General features: G+C 34.1%; 1 protein-coding gene across 2 annotated transcripts in view; it reads right to left on the bottom strand.

The window, feature by feature from the left end:
• Positions 1-18,141, bottom strand: part of LOC138691099 (lipase 3-like) — a 60,230-nt gene that overhangs the window by 38,560 nt on the left and 3,529 nt on the right. For both annotated transcript variants that reach the window (XM_069812810.1, XM_069812812.1), the window contains exons 2-4: positions 13,475-13,676; positions 10,503-10,617; positions 7,362-7,602 (exon numbers count right to left, since the gene is read on the bottom strand). In XM_069812810.1, the coding sequence (XP_069668911.1) occupies positions 7,362-7,602; positions 10,503-10,617; positions 13,475-13,676 (558 nt within the window). The remainder of the gene's footprint in view (positions 1-7,361; positions 7,603-10,502; positions 10,618-13,474; positions 13,677-18,141) is intronic.

Raw genomic sequence — 18,141 nt, 5'->3', positions numbered from 1 at the left:
ACTTTAGCATTTTACAAAGTAACATTCCCCGTTAGGGTATTTACTATTAATGTCCGTCCGATAGGAGAAAAGCCAGGGGAAGGTGTGCAATAAGTGAATAAGCTACCGAAGCAGTGGTTGTTGTTACACAACTCCACATGCGACTAAGGAAGCAGCGTTGCAATATCTGTTAGAGTACATCATCTAAACGTCCCACTTACAATCTGTGTTTATTTTCACTAATAACATTTTTCATTCTTGTTAGCCTATTTTTATTATTCTTATTCTTATAATATAAATTGTGGAATCCCGCAGGGATCTACTTTAGGTTCTCTCCTATTTATTATATTCATAGATGATATATATAAAAGAATAACTTCAGACTGTTTATTATTAGCCGAAGATTAGAAATTTTTCGTACAATCAAAAGTAGTACTGACTGTCACTCACTTCAATGTGACATTAATTTAGTCGCTAAATGGTCGGAAGACAATGGTATGAAAATTAACGTATCTAAAACTAATGTAATAACCTTTTCTAGAAAAAACTTCTTCACTGAAATTTAATTATTATCTGAATAATGTTCTAATTAACAGAACGGATTGCGTAAAAGATTTGGGAAGATTCATTGACAGTAAATTGTATTTTCATAGTCACGTTGATTACATTTACAATCACGCAATCAGAATGTTAGGAATAATACGGTCAATAACTTATTCTTTTTCCACGTCCCATTGTCTTTTAATGCTTTACTATGCATTGGTGCGATCTAAACTCGAATATGCATCTGTAGCTTGGAACTCGATTACAACTACAGACTCGGCTAAATTAGAAAATATACAAAGATAATTTATATCTTTATGTTCATTTAGATTTCTGCCCATTAATTCCGGGCACAGTTATGAGAGAAAATGTGAATATTTTAATTGTCAAAATCTATATGCTAGACGCCATGAGCTAGATTATCTGTTCTTTTGTAAAGTCCTCAAAGGTGATATATCCTGTGACTCTTTCTTAAACAATATTACCTTACGTATTCCAACAAAATATATGAGAGCCCACAAACTTTTCTATATTAGAAATTCGAAATTCCTTTCACCAGTCTCCAGATGCATTAAAAATGCCAACATGCATGGCTGCGAATTCGATCCCTTCAATGTATAGACTTAGTTTGCTCTTGGCAACGATTTATCATTTATGTATTCTTTTAGGCATTATACTCAATTATCATTGTCTCATAGTATTCTTAGTTATGTATTTTAAAGTCATCCATTATTTACCCATTCATCGTCTTTATTGTAATTAATTGTAATTGTATTTATGTGTAATAATTATCTTTGTATTATGTTTTTGATATATTCTTTGCGGTGAACTGTAATTGGCCACTGGCTGTTGTACAGCACATTAAATATAAATATAAGTAAAATTATTATTAACCCGTCAGTGAATGGGGGTTATGAAAAGTTACGTAACTCACGGGTGGGTCTCTCAGACTCATTTTATAAATATGAAAAAAAGAGTATATTTATTTGAGTCATATAATAATAGTTTTATATTCCTATACAGTTAGCATCGTAAATTTGTAAATTTCACAAATTTCATAGTAGTGTAACCTATAACAATTCAGTCATATAATATATTCTTTTACCAATACAGCAATTCGAAATCTGTGCCTTGCGTCTTTTCTTGCACTGCACTTAAAATGATGTCCAATATTGGAGATGTGTGATCGTTGTAACATTCATAAATGGTGCGTCGTATTATATCACGTCCGAAATCATAAAATTTATTGAATTTCGTAACTGTTTGTAATGCAGTCTGAGTTTTCTTTTTAGGAGTGTTATACCGTTTATATTGATAGCAATTATTTTCTTCACTAATAATCTTGAAACATCCGTAGCGCGAACAGTTTTAGCAATTGGTGAATGACTTTCGCATTTTTCTTCATTGAAAAATAGGTATACATTTTTTATAATATGTGCAGGTTGTCTCTCTAGTTAATGACCTCTTCCAACAGGAGAAATGCGAACAATACAAATTATTGTCATCACTATGTTGTTCACTCTCTTCAGACTCCTATGGCCGCCACATATTTCACTAATTTTAATGTACACTAAGAAAATTAAACAGATAATGTGCACTCCAAGTCATTACAGAACTGGGAACTATGTGGTGTTTACCTCTGCTCGGGACGAAGGATACAGAAGTAATTTGTGTGACCTTCTGCTTTCAGCCCCCACCCCCCGGTTTTTCTCCGAGCGAACGTGCAATAGGCTGTTTTTCTAAGTAATGATAAGTGTAAAAGTAACAATGTAGAACATTGATGGCGTTAGCACAGTAATTGAGACAGGGAAATCAAAAACTCCCTAACTCCAATAAACCAAATTTTGCAGGAGAGGGAAAAACTTATTGTTTCTCTTACTAACTTTAAATATTATACATTTCTCTATTAATATTGTGTAAAATTACATTCTTTATTAATTAAATACTTCAAAACCTAAATTTTTACATTATCTTACGTTACACTTTGATTTAAACACTGCTGGAGTTAGTGGTTTTCTGACTTCCACAGTGCATGAATTAAGAAAAGTGAATAAATATGAGCCATGTGAAGAAAAAAAAGATAAGTATATCATAATTCCCTTATGAAACATTGGAATATACGAGAAAATGGAAGTTTATTATTAAGATTAACATTGCTACATTTTTTTTTTTTTTTAATTTCAAATATATGAGACAGAAAATCACAAATTACCATAAAGCACACCAAAATACAGAAATAAAACCACAAACAATATTAACATGTTAACACAATCTCATTCATGTTACAGATTCTGTTTTTTTCTCTCACTCTCATGTTCTTCCTGTGCATCTAGATTCTAGATTATTACTGTCCGCAAACAGAGTTTGGTAATTCATCCTACTTTCTTCAGAAATAAACTGCATTAAATTGTGCAAGTCCTTTTGCTTTCTTCTTTCAATGACAATGCTGAATTGTACTTTAGTTGACTGGGGAATGATGCATCTGTATTGGGTTTCTGGAAGTTAATCGACTCGATATTGTGCCTTTAATAGTCTTACTTATATGGATTTCATAGATTTTTGTGACATTCTGAATACCGTATCGTATCACTTTACTCAGCTGGTTGAGCGATAGTGTTGCCACCTACCGGGAAATTAAGTTTGGAATGCAAAAACTCTCTTATTCCATGGAGTAAGTGTGTTCTGACTTCCACGAGTTTTAAAAAAGCCCCCAGAATGCAGATGAATGTCGATATTAGTGTATTCTTGCCTTCCACGCATGCGGGACAAACTAAAAAGCATCATCCAGCCCATAACTAAATTTTGTCAAAAATTAGAGTTAGTGGGTTTTGATCTACCTGTCTCAATTTGAAAATTTCTCAAGAAAAAACCAAAGTTCCAACCAACACATTCTGTAAGACATAACGAAAATAGTGGCTGTGGGCCGAATTTAATGTAAGTGATTTGATTTCTCCTGCTAATTAATTATTTTATTGTCTTCTTATCGGCCGAATGGATGATTGTCTGGTAGAAGAACGGACAGTTGTTAATAAATTAATCTCGATATACTAATGCAAGATGACACGCATCTCATATATTTCAAAAACATTTGAAATTGTTGACGTATTTATGATCACAACGTATCTTCAAATAATTCATTGAGTACTCCCAGAATTGCGTTTTGTTTTGGGTAACTAAATTTAGATCAGCGTTTCTCAAACTTTTTTGAAGTGGAGACCAATTTTCTAAGTCAGAACAGTTCCGCGGACCACCTTACTCTTGTTCCCTTCTAAAGCAAATTTATCATTTTTGTAGCATATTTTAATACCAGTATACTTATATTTTAAAATACAATTACTTAATTATAATACTTTTGTAATTATATTTTTTGTAGCCAATCACAAGTAACTTATAACAAATTCTGTGCATTCTTGATTCATCGCTTGCCTGTTAACAGTTAGTTGTTTGAAATCCTTCTTATGTGGTACACGCAGTAGTTGTCCATGTCTCTGTTAAATAGTGCCCATTATAAATAATGGAAAACTGACTTCGATCCGGATCTTTGAAAAGAAAGGAACATGATGATACGCTTCATTTAGGCAGTGCTAATAGTTCAGAAGCTGTGTGTGAAGAAATATATTAATATCAGTGATTATAGTGTCATTACAGAAATATTTAGTTCTAGTGATAGCTATTCAAAGAAAAAATACTTTCGTAAATATGACAAGATTTATTTGGAACTTGGATTTACTTGGTGTGGCAATGAGTGAGAACCAAAACCTCAGTGCGTTGTTTGTTACGAAGTGCTTTCAAACGAGTGTTTGAAACCCGCGAAATTGAAACGGCACTTAGAGACGAAACACGCAAGTGTAAAAAATAAACCTGTCGGATTTGTAAAATAGGCGGAGTTTAAAATTTCTTATATCGTCATCTGGAAAAAGAAATAAAAAAATTAATGCAGAAACATGCCCGATTTTCAGCTAATAAAGATGCAATTTGGCACGTTCTATTTTATTGGTGTACGACGTATTGTATGTGCCCATTTCAATGTGCAAACTGGGTGTCGGCAAAACTATCAAGAAAGTCATCAATACATGAAAAGGTTCCGTACTTTGGTCCTGTGTTATGAATTCGAGTGATCCCTGGCTGGATTAGAGGCTCGGCACCAGATGTACAGGGAAAGATGGCGAGAAATGCCATGTTCATAGTTCATAGTGCTTTAAATCCCTCGTTTGTTGGGCAAGAAATTATTTAATAAAATATTAGTACTGGGAGAAAAAGTGAAAGGCGATTGTCATGTGTCATTTCCAAACTCGAGATTTTCGGCTTTAGTGTGATATGCAATTCGTTTGAATTTTATTTCTTATTCTGTCATTTTTGAAGGACTACAAGGGCAGAACTCGAGGACCACAAGTGGTCCGCGGACCATAGTTTGAGAAACGCTGATTTAGATCATCTCTATCTAATCTCATTCATAGTCTTAGTTCCTTTATGTCAGAGAAATTATTTTAAAAACGTAACCTGCAGCATCTAACTTTCGTACAGGGTTGTTTCCGATCTCTGATAACTAATTTGAACGACGTCATGTGCGTCAGGAATCACACCGACAGCTGAATTGCGGCGAGAGGTGACAGACCAGTAGTGAGTGATTTCATAATCAGAGTGCACGGTGTATCACAGCAGCAATGCCCAAGAAAATCGAGCCTTTTTGGGAGGGGTACATAACAACCCTTTCCGATGCCAAGTACAGTTACGTGAAAATCATAGAAGCCTGCAAAAAACTTTGTTTCGTTATTTCCAAGAAAGGCAACTTGTGTGTACCTAATAAGACTGGCAAAGCTCGGAATTAAAATGGAGATATAGCGTAGTCTAGTAATTATTTTATACTTCAAGGGAAGATGTAGGCCTATATATTCAGACACGTATATAAAAGTTCTGGTAACACTTGCTAATAATAATAAATAATAATAATAATAATAATAACAATAATAATAATAGTAATAATAGTAATAACAATACATTTTTCAGCGTGGCAATTAATGTTTCTAATTGAACCATTGAGCAAAGTAAACATATTACATTTTGTCTGACAGAACAACAAAACAGTTCTCTTCTCATTCTTTACGAAACCACGCCTTACTGCTTGTAGAGACAGAGTTTGTAGAGCGACGTGATACTGCCACTGCTTGCCTTCAATACGTGAATGAAGCACAGAGCAATGTACAGGAAACTCCTCGTACCCGTTTCAATGTCTGTGATTACAGGATGTAATCACGACACCCGTTTTGGTCACCGCTGACTTAGGACAGAATACGACGGTAATATCCACAATATTGCGACTTACACGCAGCATTGGCAATGTATTGATTGCCATTGACGATACTAGGATTTTAGAAATAATAGAAAATCTACCGCCATAGAAGTTGCCCACGGTCTATCATAGGAGTGTTTTCATGATATGTACCAGAATACTATTCTGAGAATAGTGATGATAATTAAAAAGTGAAATTCGGGAACTGAATATGACAGTACCCAAACCTACCAAAACTCACTATCTTTACACAAAAAAATCCCATTTAGTCCAGCCGGTCTCTGACGTGGAAGGGTGGTCGCTAATGTTCAGCCTCACTGCATTAAAACTGAATCTAAATCGTCGCTAACTCCACAATCGACTTAATCCGTGGTAAGAATAAACATGAGTATATAGTATATACTAGACTTTTTTTAGTATATACTCTTGTTAGTAAGAATAAAAACATTTGAGTACCTACTCATTTTTGATTACATACTCATAACATGGAAGCACAGTAGAATATACTCAAGTGTCCATCTTGTACAGAATATATACTCATGCTTGATAAGAATAAAAGCTAATATATTCTCATATTTATAAGTTCGTGCTCATGTTATTCTGAGTATGGTTTGTAGCAGGCTCAATTCTGAATATTTATTGATTTGTGTTCAGTTTAAAGTTAAATAAAAAATGACAAAATTTATGAACGATGTAGTACCTCATGCAAAAATATAGAGAAGAACGTGAACTTCAGAAGCCTTTAACGCTTCACAAAAGTGAATGTGAAAAAGGTTAAACACGTATTTGTTATTCATAAAAAACATAACCTATAAAAATATGAAGGTTATCAAATTATGCGTTGTTAAATATAATTAACAGTTACAGTTTATTTTGTAAAATTTGAATTGCAAAATGCAATTACTTGTAACTTTAAATTATATATATAACTCTCCGTAATAAAAAATAGAATTAGCATAACTGTAATTCTAGAAATGGATTGTAATCTCTAGCCAACATTCCGTAATGACCATTTCCCAGTACTATTGTCTTGTTTCCTGTTTTATTAACGTCCCTTATCTAATTCACTCTCTGTTTCATGTTTATTTATTTATTCATTTATTTATTTAGTTATTTATTTATTCGTTTAATTAATTAATTAATTAATTAATTAATTAAATTAATTTTTAATTTAATTTATTTAATTATTTATTTTATTTATTTATTCATTATCAAAATTTACAAAAAGCAAAACACAAACCACTACAGCATGCGGATAGCATGTGAAAGTCTATAAAAAAAAAAGCATCACGGTGCAATGTGGTCAAAGAGGATAGGTAACACGAGTACATACTAACTTTTAAACGATCAAGAAGCTTTAGAGATGAATATATATTCGCGTTAGGTAGAATGTCTTTATTCTTACGAATATGAGTATGTTCTAGTGGTTACGAGTATATAATCACAGGAAGTGCTCATACTCAAAAGTATAAACCTTGAGAAAGTACTTAAGCTTTATTCTTACTACCCATTACGCGGAGACCTAGACCCTGTACCAGAATGTACTTACCCCACTGGGCAGGAGTTTAGAGATAGAGGCGAAAGGACTCTTGGTGTCCTTCAGGAAAGCTACAGGAGCCAGGGCGACCATATGGCGGATTTTGGCGTTGTATTCGGGCTTGATGGACATGAGCACCAAGAACATGGTGGTGCCCATGGAGTGGCCCACGTAGTTGAGGCTGTTCTCACTTGTGTTGGACAGCACGTAGTCTATCTCAGCGGTCAAGTCGTACACGCCCATCTCATGCCAACTGCAGGGTTAGAGTAAAATATATTGTATTATAAAAATTCTTTACAGACGTTGGCAGTGCCAGAGCGTTTAGCAGTGCTATTAGAAGTGTGTAAAACGATATTGCTCCTAAAAGAGCAGAGATCAAAGTATACATTTGTAAGTCCCCCATCCTCAAATTTATATGAACAGCTTGAAGTGAGAATCCTTAATTCAATTCAATTCAATTTATTAAGCCATTAAACATGCAGTGATAGGCTTCGTCACAACACAGAAGGGAGGGGAAAAACATACATTTGAAAATACACATATAATTGAAAACAGTAAAGTTGAATTAGAATGAAAACACAAAACATTTTGAAACTATAAAATTAATGAAAACACTTCACTCTTAATGTAATAACTGCAACTAATCTAAATAAGTTTATTTATTAAAAAACAATTTCGTATGAATTTATGTTAAGAAACTCATCTGCAGAGTAGAAATGATTAATTAAAAGCCAATTATAAAATCTAGCTTTGAAACTATGGGTTGGTAACTTATAATATTGACTGGGAAGCTTATTATATAATTTCATCCCCATGACAGAAAAATTTGCACTCGTTTTATGTAATATACAGTATGGGATATTAATTTGTTCACTATTTCTAATTTCATGATCATGTATATTGGCTATTAATGAGTAATTGTCTATATTTTGTCGAGTGTAAAGGACTAGGTCGTATATATATATATATATATATATATATATATATATATATATATATGACAGTTAATATCTGTGATTATTTGAAAAGAGGTCGACAGTGTTCAAGATAGTTTGACAATATATATACAGTCAACTCCGGATATAGTGAACTTCTGCGGACTTGCATATTTCGTTCACTATATCCGAAGTGTCTCTCCCCTAACCTTAAATGACAGAAATGAATGAAATTGTGGACAAGAAAATAAAATATTTCATTTTTGTGGAATGGATTACACTGTATACTGTTATCACAGTTGATTTGCTTAAACTATGCTGTCGATCCACGTCCGCTTGCGAAACACCACGCTCAGTGTCACTTATAATATTCGCCTTATCTTCCAAAGAAAACACTTTACGCTTCGACATTTTTATACAGTACATTCACTGTTAGAACACTAGAAACAGACTGATCAGGTAGAAATGACAAACGCTGTTATGATGTGACTGCGTACTCAGCCTTGGAATTTCCCGGGTCACTTAATGGAAACTAGGTGAGGGTTGATGGAGTTTGAAAACCATCGAAATCTTACCTTGATTTATGCTCTGGACATAATGTCCGTTCCCTTTTAATAAAAGAAGGTAATTTCATTTTCCGTTCTTTCGATGTTATCCGTCATAATGGAAATGTTTCTGAGAACAAAAGGCAAACCTTTGACGGTGGAGGATTAGAAATAACAGTACAGTAGTGTGTTTGAGAACAGAATGGCAGAAGAGGAAAGAGGGAAGGGAAAGTGGGAAATGGAGTTGGTAAAGAAAGAAAAGTAGAAGTAAAACGAGGAGGAAATGAAGATGTTGAAGAAGAGGGCGAGCAAAGCGCTTTAGAAGAATGGAAGGAAAAATAAGAGAAGAAAATAGCAAAGCAAAGAATAATGAGAAAAAGAAAAAAATACGAGACATAGAAGGGAATATGAAACGAATAATGTAGAAGCAGAAATCTAAAGGAAGTAGTTATACAAGAGAAAGGGAAAAAAAGAATGAGACGAATAGGAAAAACAAATAGGAGTTAAAATTATGCTACTAGTACGGTACTAAAATAATAATAATAATAATAATAATAATAATAATAATAATAATAATAATAATAATAATAAATCTGTAGCCGAAATTTTTCTGGTAATTTCGATTTTCCAAAAATAATTGGTCCTAACATATATAATTAATCACCCTGAAACCGAAAATCGCTTTTTTGAAATTTTTGTTTGTATGTCTGTCTGCCTGTCTCTCTGTCTGTCTGTATTTTTGTTACCTTTTCACGCGATAATGGCTGAACGGATTTCGATGAAAATTGGAATATAAATTAAGTTCGTTGTAACTTAGATTTTAGGCTATATGGCATTCGAAATACATTATTTAAAAGGGGGGTTATAAGGGGGCCTGAATTAAATAAATCGAAATATCTCGCTTATTATTGATTTTTGTGAAAAATGTTACATAACAAGAGTTTCTTTAAAAATAATTTCCGATAAGTTTTATTCCTTGAAAAATTTTGATAGGACTGATATTTAATGAGATAAATGAGTTTTAAAATTAAAATAACTGCCATCTAAGGCCGTGTAATGAATTAAAAAACAAATGACTTCGTCTATAAGGGGCATTGGACAGCAACAATCGAAAGCTATGAAAGATAGCCTACAGATAATGTTTCTGTGTTTGTGTGAAGTGATATTGGAAGCTAAATTAACCGATTTGTGTAATTAATTATTAATTCACAATTGGAAAGTGTAGTTTCTCTAGATGGACATAATTGTGTAATGTTATTACAGTAACTTCTGAGTGAATCGAGGACAGGTAAGATTAAAATAGCTTCTTATGCACAGAAAACTTGATAGGCTATTCTGTACATTCGTTTCCTGTATTTCCTAAAATAATTTTTATGACCAAATGAGTGGTCTCTGGATCAAAATTATCGCATTTTAATTATGCAAATACAATTTAAATTAAGTAACATAATAAATGATTTATCCTTATATCAAACACGAATGTTCCCTGGATCAAATGTCCTATTTTAATTATGTAATTACTTTATATTTATTTTAACGGGTGCAGCGGAGCGCACGGGTACGGCTAGTAATAATAATAATAATAATAATAATAATAATAATAATAATAATAATAATAATATACTATAATTTCCTACGTTTTTCTTCCACAGTCTTTGCATAACGTACGGTACCTGAAAGACCAGAATGATGGTGCCATCGGGGATAGTTTCTTGTGTGCGGTGGAATACATGTTGCCTCTGGCGTTGCCCATCCAAACATCATAACCAGCATCCGCCAACATATATGCTGCAATGAATTATAATGCCTTAAGAGAACCTTCTCCAAAACTGTCTTCACTCACATGTACCATTAATTCACATCAACCCTACATGATTTAAATCCTGATAGATTCCGTAGAAAGCTGCTGCAGTAAGAGTTAACATTGTTTATTAGAGCCTGAATTTATATGGAAAGTAGGCTAAATATTGCGTGTATAGTTTTTTAAGATGAGCAAAAGTAACATTATTTCATAGTTATGCTTTTAGTGACATGTTTACATGCTTTTGATTTTGAAAGTAAATTTTATTTGTGTTTCCTATTTTGAAGTTCAGATTTTTACTGAAAAAGCAGTTTTTTAGTACTCGTATATGTATTGCCGAAGCGAATACAGCAGTGTTTTATTTTACGATTCGGTAATGAATACTGAAAAAAAAAACGAATCTTGTTAGTATGTAAATTTTACAATCCTACTCATTTCCTTTATAGCCTGATGAAGGAGAAATCTTGTTACTGTTATTGTTGTTGACGTCGTACAAAATTTTGTCCAATATTCTTTTGAGAAGATTAACTCCATATGTAGATGAAATTATTGGGGATCATCAGTGTGGCTTTAGGCGTAATAGATCAACTATTCACCAGATATTTTGTATTCTACAGATAATGGAGAAAAATGGGAGTATAAGGGTACAGTGGATCAGTTATTCATAGATTTCAAAAAGGCATATGACTCGGTTAAGAGAGAAGTTTTATATGATATTCTTATTGAATTTGGTATTCCCAGGAAACTAATTCGATTAATTAAAATGTGTCTCAGTGAAACGTACAGCAGAGTCCGTATAGGTCAGTTTCTGTCAGATGCGTTTCCAATTCACTGTGGGCTAAAGCAAAGAGATGCACTATCACCTTTACTTTTTAACTTTGCTCTAGAGTATGCCATTAGGAAAGTCCAGGATAACAGAGAGGGTTTGGAATTGAACGGGTTAGGCCTACATCAGCTGCTTGTCTATGCGGATGACGTGAATATGTTAGGAGAAAATCCACAAACGATTAGGGAAAAAACGGGAATTTTACTGGAAGCAAGTAAAGAAATAGGTTTGGAAGTAAATCCCGAAAAAACAAAGTATATGATTATGTCTCGTGACGAGAATATTGTACGAAATGGAAATATAAAAATTGGAAATTTATCTTTTGAAGAGGTGGAGAAGTTCAAATATCGTGGAGCAACAGCAACAAATATAAATGATACTCGGGAAGAAATTAAACACAGAATAAATATGGGAAATGCCTGTTATTATTCGGTTGAGAAGCTTTTATCATCCAGTCTGCTGTGAAAAATGTGAAAGTTAGAATTTATAAAACAGTTATATTACCGGTTGTTCTTTATGGTTGTGAAACTTGGACTCTCACTTTGAGAGAGGAACATAGGTTAAGGGTGTTTGAGAATAAGGTGCTTAGGAGAATATTTGGGGCTAAGAGGGATGAAGTTACAGGAGAATGGAGAAAGTTACACAACACAGAATTGCACGCATTGTATTCTTCACCTGACATAATTAGGAACATTAAATCCAGACGTTTGAGATGGGCAGGGCATGTAGCACGTATGGGCGAATCCAGAAATGCATATAGAGTGTTAGTTGGGAGACCGGAGGGAAAAAGACCTTTAGGGAGGCGGAGACGTAGATTGGAAGATAATATTAAAATGGATTTGAGGGAGGTGGGATATGATGATAGAGAATGGATTAATCTTGCTCAGGATAGGGACCAATGGCGGGGTTATGTGAGGGCGGCAATGAACCTCCGGGTTCCTTAAAAGCCAGTAAGTAAGTAAGTAAGTAAGTAAGTAAGTAAGTAAGTAAGTAAGTAAGTAAGTAAGTAAGTAAGTAAGTAAGTAAGTAAGTAAGTAAGTAAGTAAGTGAGAGTTCTCAGGATAGATTTTCATTGCATTCTGTAACAGCAGAGGTTAAGATAAATTCAGTGGAGTGATATCTTTACTGTTAAAATCAAATCGATTGTAATTGTATAGTTTTCCCATATTTGCATGTATAATATTTCAGTATTTTCTTGCATGTGAATCCGTTTTTCTAGTAATTATTTTATCGCCTTAGTAAATCCAAACAATCTATAAAAATTATGACATCCTCTGATGATCTGAGACCGCTACGTACCCATTGAATATAGTCACAAGAGAGTTCGTCTCTCGCTTCTCAGCCATCCACCGCTACAACAATTAAAACTACGGTTTGTTTACGGCGATCATCGCCGAACGCACATCACTGGCAATTATAAACGCTGGCGATGATCGTCAGGAAGTGGTTTCTTTATCAGCAACTGAAACGAATCTGAATTGAAAAAGTGCAATTTTAATTTATTTTTGAAACTAGACAATGTCCGACAGTCTCTGACATGTTATGGTAGAGAGTTCCAGAGATGAGCTGCAGAGATCGTGAAAGATGAAGAGTAGAAGGATGTTCTGTGTTTAGGAATGGAGAGTGTGATATGATGCTGTGAGCGAGTATCTATTTCGTGATATGTTGAAAACGAGAAGCTAAGTAGCTTGGGTTAGAGGTTTGAAGAATATTGAAGAGTAAAGTGAGAGAGTGAATAGTACTTCTTAATAAAGATGGTAAAAATGTCCTCACATTTTCCCTTTTCTTTTGAAGGGCTGTTGAAATCAGGTATGTTCGAGAGGGCTACTCTGTATGTCAACAAGCATCAGCAAGGAAGGAGTTGTCGTTAAACTCAAGATGGCAAACGTGCTTGCAATTAATTTTTAATGTGACTGAGTGACTGTCCTGAAGATTCTTTGCGACTATGTTCCGACCTCATGACAGAAGCAGATAGCACAGTGAAAGTGCAGCGTATCGTCAATATTCTGGCATGGTACCTAGTCCCTTCTCTGGTCCCATGACGACCCAGTCCACTGAGCTACTGATGAGGCCGTGTTGCAGGAAGACCACCGGCCTCTTTGTCCCTGTTGCATTGGACCTGGGGCTATGCGGAATGCGATGCATGGTCAAGATGTAGCCGTCCGATGTGGTCACTGTGTGAATTTCTGCGGGGTAACCATGTTGTGTGATCAGTTCAGGCTAGAAATGAAGAGAGTGCGTTATGAGAAGTTGAAGACAATTCTGTAGAGCAGCGTTTCTCAAACTATGGTCCGCGGACCACCTGTGGTCCTCGAGTTCTGTCCTTGTGGTCCTTCAAAAAAGACAGAAGAAAAAATAAAATTAAAACGAATTGCGTCTCACACTATAGCTGAAAATCTCAGAGTTTGGAAATGACACATGGCAATCGCCTTCACTTTTTCTCCCAGTACTAATATTTTATTAAATTTCTTACCCTACCCGTTACCCACTTCCCACTCTATTCTCAACAACAAAAGAGAGATTTAAAGCACTATGAACTATGAACGTGGTGTTCCTCGCCATCTTTTCCCTGCACATCTGGCGCTGCGGCTGTAACCAAGCCAGGGACCACTCGAATTCATAACAGAGTACCAAAGTACCGAATCTTTTCATGTATTGATGGCTTTCTTAATAGTTTTGCCGACATTCAGTTTGCACATTGAAATGGGCACATACAATACGTCGTACACCAATAAAATAGAACGTGCCAAATTGCATCTTTACTTGCTGAAAATCTGGCATTAATTTCTGCATTAATTTTTTTTCATTTGTTTTTCCAGATGACGATATAAGAAATTTTAGACTCCGCCTATTGTACAAAACCGACAGGTTTACTTTTTACACTTGCGTGTTTCTTCTCTAAGTGCCTTTTCAATTTCGCAGGTTTCACACACTCGTTTGAAAGCACTTCGTAACAAACAACGCACTGAGGTTTTGGTTCTCACTCATTGCCACACCAAGTAAATCCAAGTTCCAAATAACTCTTGTCATATTTACGAAAGTATTTTTTCTTTGAAGAGCTATCACTAGGACTAGATATTTCTTTAGTGCCACTATAATCACTGATATTAATATATTTCTTCACACAGAGCTTCTTACCTATTAGCACTGCCTAAATGAAGCGTATCATCATGTTCCTTTCTTTTCAAAGATCCGGATCGAAGTCAGTTTTCCATTATTTATAGTGGGCACTATTTAACAGAGACATGGACAACTACTGCGTGTACCTCATAAGAAGAATTTCAAACAACTAACTGCTAACAGGCAAGCGATGAATCAACAATGCACAGAATTTGTTATAAGTTACTTGTGATTGGCTACAAAAAATATAATTAGAAAAGTATTATAATTAAATAATTATATTTTAAAGTATAAGTATATTGGTATTAAAATATGTTACAAAACTGATAAATTTGCTTTAGAAGGGAACAAGAGTAAGGTGGTCCGCGGAACTGCTTTGACTTAAAAAAGTGGTCCCCACTTCAGAAGAGTTTGAGAAACGCTGCTGTAGAGGAAGGTAACAACTGCATTGTATTGTATTTATTTACATTCCATGGTATTTGTACATCGCTTCACAGTTAGAATATGGAACATACAAAAAATCTTAATAATACTACAAAGTCTTAATTCATAGTTACAGTTGAAAAACTCGTATATGCGGAAGGGTTTTACAATATACTTGTACAATATAAGGAGTTAGTGTTGATACTTAATACAACACACAAATATTATTGCAATATTGTTGAATGTCATACGAGTAAATTCATCTATAGAATAACAGGCGTGAGGAATTAGATACTTCTTTAATTTGGTCCTAAATAAACTTTCCTTTTGATTTTCTGTATCCAAAGGGAGGCTATTAAAAATTTTACTGCCATATAACGCACTCTTTTTTGATAGCATGATAGACTTTTCGATGGAGTATGAAAGTCATTTTTTACTATGAACTGTTGAATTAGTTACAAAGTTTTCATGATTACATAGTAGGGAGTTTATTAATGAAAAAATTTATAATGACAAGCCATGAGTGTTATTTTTAGTTCGTGTATTTACCAAAGGAACAGACTTCAATCACCGACCGATCTTTTCAGTTTTCAAGTAGATGTGACTGGAGTGAGTTTTCTTGGAGAACTTCGTTTTTATTTACTATTTATCATTTTAAAATTGCTCCATCATAGTCATCGTCTGTGAATAATATCTTCAGTTCAAAAAGATTCGTAACTATAGTATCAGAAAAGCGACGAATTTACAGTTTATTATACGAGTAATATATTTTGGATTATCATTAATTTTTACTTGGTTATTTAACGACGTTCTTTAGTGTCGATGAAATTGGTGATAGCGAAATGAGGCCGAGGATTCATCATAGATTATATGACATTCGCCTTATGATTGGGGTACCAGGTAATCAGCCCAAGTCGGAATCGAACCCACGCCCGCTATCAACTTCGGATGAACAGCCAATCGCGCTACCGTCTGAACTATGTCGGTGGCTATTTTAACGACGTTATATCAACTACTGAGTTAATCTTATAGAACTTGAGTATTATTATTATTATTATTATTATTATTATTATTATTATTATTATTTTAACTTCACTCTAGAATATGCCATTAGGAAAGTTCAGGATAACAGACAGGGTTTGGAATTGAACGAGTTACATTAGCTTCTTTTCTATGCGAATGACGTGAATATGTTAGAAGAAAATCCACAAGCGATTAGGGAAAAGACGGAAATTTTACTTGAAGCAAATAAAGCAATTGGCTTGGAAGTAAATCCCGAAAAGACAAAGTACAGTACATGATTATGTGTCGTCACCAGAATATTGTACGAAATCGAAACATAAAAATTGGAGATTTATCCTTTGAAGATGTGAAAAAATTCAGATATCTTGGAGCAACACTAACAAATATAACTGACACTCAGGAGGAAATTAAACGCAGAATAAATATGGGAAATGCCTGTTATTATTCAGTTGAGAAGCTTTTGTCATCTAGTCTGCTGTCAAAAAATCTGGAAGTTAGAATTTATAAAACAGTTATAATACCGGTTGCTCTAAATGGTTGTGAAACTTGGACTCTCACTTTGAGAGAGGAACAGAGATTAAGTGTGTTTGAGAATAAGGTTCTTAGGAAAATATTTGGGGCTAAGAGGGATGAAGTTACAGGAGAATGGAGAAAGTTACACAACACAGAACTGCACGCATTGTATTCTTCACCTGACATAATTAGGAGCATTAAATTCAGACGTTTGAGATGGGCAGGGCATGCAGCACGTATGAGTCAATCCAGAAATGCTTATAGAGTGTTAGTTGGGAGACCGGAGGGAAAAAGACCTTTAGGGAGGCCGAGACGTAGATTGGAAGATAATATTAAAATGGATTTGAGGGAGGTGGGATATGATGATAGAGACTGGATTAATCTTGCACAGGATAGGGACTGATGGTGGGCTTATGTGAGGGCGGGAATGAGCCTGCGAGTTCCTTAAAAGTCATTTGTAAATATTATTATTATTATTATTATTATCTATTATTATTATTATTATCTATTATTATTATTATTATTATTATTATTATTATTATTAGGCTATTATTATTACGATTCAGTACCTATCGGCAAAATACAATATAGAAAAAATCACAGTTACCGGTCTCTTCTTCGGAGCGAGAGGCACCATCCCGAAAGCTGACGAGAGATCTTCAAGATGCCATCCTCACCACCATAATAAAATTTTCTGTAGGATATTTCGTCAGCATCTTGATGGTGTACATTCAATTTAAATTACACTTGGTTCTATTTTTTTTCTTATGTCTTATTCACTTTTGTCTGAAACCTGTTTATATAATTTTTCATTTTAAATTTTATTGTGAACTATTCTGTGTCGCAGGGCAAACCCAAAATATTGGGTCAGACTATTAAATTAAATATCATTATCGTTATCATTATTATTACTATCATTATTATTATTATTATTATTATTATTATTATTCATATATTTTTGATACTGCTAATATTATTATTATTATTATTATTATTATTATTATTATTATTATTATTATTATTATTATTATTATTATTAAGGCGGATGGACAGTTCAGCTGAGCAACTGGTATGGGCAATTCTGAATAGTTGCTGAACTTTTCTTGTAAAAACTTTTACAACAGCCCCGGAGTTCACTCAGCCCCCTGTCAAACTCAGTACCCGGGGGTAAAAGATGAAGCGTGGTACCGACCAAAATATCTCATCCTATTGCTGAGATTATGAATATATGGAACTCTATCTCCATGATCCTTCATGGTGTCTATGAGCATACTTACCTATACAGTAATTATATTATACTAGTGGCTTGTGCAGTAAATGCTGCAAACTAAGTTCATTAGACGTTCAAATAAAAATTTTTCAGATTTATTTGCAATAAAGAATACCAGGCATTTTGAAAAGTATTTGCTTCCATTATAATTAAACATACTCCCTCTGAATTGCTTTTTATGCCTAATATTTTTTTGAACCTGTTCACCTTCACTTTTTGAGTTTCAACGCGAAAACGCAAGTAACAATGTCAGGACGATCAGTGGATTTTTCATGTGGGAATAAAGCAATAGCTAGTTCAGGTCATTGTGGATTGTAGGTGAAAGTTAAAAAAAAT

The sequence above is a fragment of the Periplaneta americana genome, chromosome 16 (genome assembly GCF_040183065.1).
Source record: "Periplaneta americana isolate PAMFEO1 chromosome 16, P.americana_PAMFEO1_priV1, whole genome shotgun sequence".
In the NCBI taxonomy this organism is placed as follows: Eukaryota; Metazoa; Arthropoda; class Insecta; order Blattodea; family Blattidae; genus Periplaneta; species Periplaneta americana.
The sequence above is the reverse complement of the archived record's forward strand: the minus strand, read 5'-3'. Positions and strand labels throughout refer to the sequence as shown.